This window comes from Erythrolamprus reginae, chromosome 4 (assembly GCF_031021105.1).
Source record: "Erythrolamprus reginae isolate rEryReg1 chromosome 4, rEryReg1.hap1, whole genome shotgun sequence".
Taxonomy (NCBI): domain Eukaryota; kingdom Metazoa; phylum Chordata; class Lepidosauria; order Squamata; family Dipsadidae; genus Erythrolamprus; species Erythrolamprus reginae.
Window position 1 is genome coordinate 139,267,470 of NC_091953.1, and position 2,113 is coordinate 139,269,582.

Genomic DNA, 2,113 nt, shown 5'->3' on the forward strand with positions numbered 1-2,113 from the left:
GTACAAAATAAGCAAACTGGAGAATGTGACTAACTTTGGTCTTAGAATACTAAAACCTCTATTGTTTGCTAATTTACACCTAGGTTACAATACCAGTCAATTTTATCCTTACTGCTGAAAAATGCCCAGATTTAGAACCTGGTGGTCTACAATGGAAAGAGAAAATCCTTCTGAAACAAACGAACAAGGAAACAACTCAGATGAGAAGTGTATGGTTGTGAGAAAAATAACACCTGGAAAGAGCCATCAAATCCGAGGCCTCTCTCTCTCCCCCTTAACTAAGCACAATTTCTAAAACATAAAGAAACTCAGGGGAAATGGTTCAACTGGTTCCCAATACAACTTAATGGCAGGTATAAAAGTATACAGCTATATAATATATCCACCTAGACAAGAGACAAGACCTTTGAAAAATATTCCTGTATGCTAGTCTAGGCTTTCCCCCATACAAAATAAAACTTTATTTATTTGTTTGTTCGTTCATTCATTCATTCATTCATTTTTTTTATGCCGCCCTTCTCCTTCGACTCAGGGCAGCTTACAACACGTTAGCAATATGACTTTTTAACAGAGCCGCCAGCCTATGCCCCCCACCCCCCCACCCGGGTCCTCAGCATGACTGTCCACTGCAGGATTCTAGTTATTTATTTCGCTCTTCCAGAAAATCAGGAAGTTCGGGGTTGAGAAATCATTCACTCCGACCCCAGGTGAAGCCCAAAGAAAAAAAATTAAGCCTCCATCTTTTCTCAGTGAGTGAATAATGAGTGATGGCAATTCTGATGGTCAGACAGGAAACAGGGGGGAAGGTCAGACTCATGCCCCTCCTTCCCAGAGGGCAGCCTTTAGCATCTCCTCCCCCTCCCTCCCTCTCCCCCCCCCCATCCTATTAAGGACTGTGTGCAAATAAAAGTGGGGGGGGGAGGCAGGACACACTTGCAACAAACCGATTTAAATGATAAATCCAATACTTCCCTGTAGCAGTTACCGTATTTTTCAAAGTATAAGACACACCTTAGTTTTGGGGGAGGAAAACGAGGGGAAAACAAATCTGCCTCCCAGCAACCAGCACAGAGGACCCACACTGTTTGCTGTGTGTTTGCGGTGTGTTTCTGTGCGTGTGTGTGTTTCTGACCCTTAGCAAAGAATTGGAGAAATGTACACTGTGGCAGCCTATTAATGCTAGAAAGTTTCCTTAAACGTACTCACACCAACTCCTCCCGATTGTTTAACTAGATCTACTCCACCACATGACCACGTCAGGGCTTAACTCAGCCGCCTGGTCTTAATACTAAAACTGGACACTGCTACATTTCAGATTGTACTTTTACGGATCCTGTTAAAACTGACGGGGGCTTTCTGGAAGTGCAGCTATTCTCTGCTATTTAAAAAAAGATACAATCGCACTTCTTCCGATCCAGCCTTTGTTTTAAAAAGCCTCTTCCTCTTGTTAAATTGTTCAGAACAAAAACTCTAATAATTTGAACGTTCTGTAGGGCATCTACAGTGACTGATTTACCTCCGTGCAGCAAGCAGTTTCAAGCACAGTCTGATTAGCCCAAGAAAAGAAAATCCTGCCTTGCCTCCCCCTGCCAGCAATTTGCCTCCCTGCAGCTTCGGTTCCACTTCCATTCCAGCAGCTGCAGCTTCAGTCCATCGGCTGTGTGTGTGTGTGTGGGGGGGGGCATATGATCAGGCTCTGGGCTGCTTGATACAAGGAGGCAGACTGCTGGGGGGCAGAGGCCAAAGGCTGAGGGTGGGGCTGCCGTGTACAAGACGCACCCACTTTTTCACCCTCTTTTTTGGGGGGGGTTACTCCGAATAAAGACGGCACACCTGGCGGTTTAGTCTTCTTAATTTTTACCCTTGAATGGTAAAGGCAGCCACTTCCTAGAGTGACACATTATCTTTTACGCCTGCACAAATGGACTTACATTTTTGTGGTTTACACACTTCATGAGGACTAGTTCTCGATAGGCTCTTTTAGCATGTGTTTGATTTTGAAAGGGCCGGCTGAGTTTCTTGATTGCCACGTTTCTTTCCAGAAGGGGCATCGTAAGCTGCACTGTGTGAATACAACAAAATCTGCCATTGCTCACTGGCACACGGACAGAGG

At 44.9% G+C, this 2,113-nt stretch overlaps 1 protein-coding gene across 1 annotated transcript in view; it reads right to left on the bottom strand.

Moving 5' to 3' along the window:
* The window catches only part of MAPK8 (mitogen-activated protein kinase 8), a 13,452-nt gene extending 11,395 nt beyond the window's left edge, over positions 1-2,057 (bottom strand). The window contains 1 exon segment of the mRNA XM_070751481.1: positions 1,932-2,057. Coding sequence (XP_070607582.1) covers positions 1,932-2,051 — 120 coding nt within the window. The 5' untranslated portion in view covers positions 2,052-2,057.
* Positions 2,058-2,113: the final 56 nt, after the last annotated feature.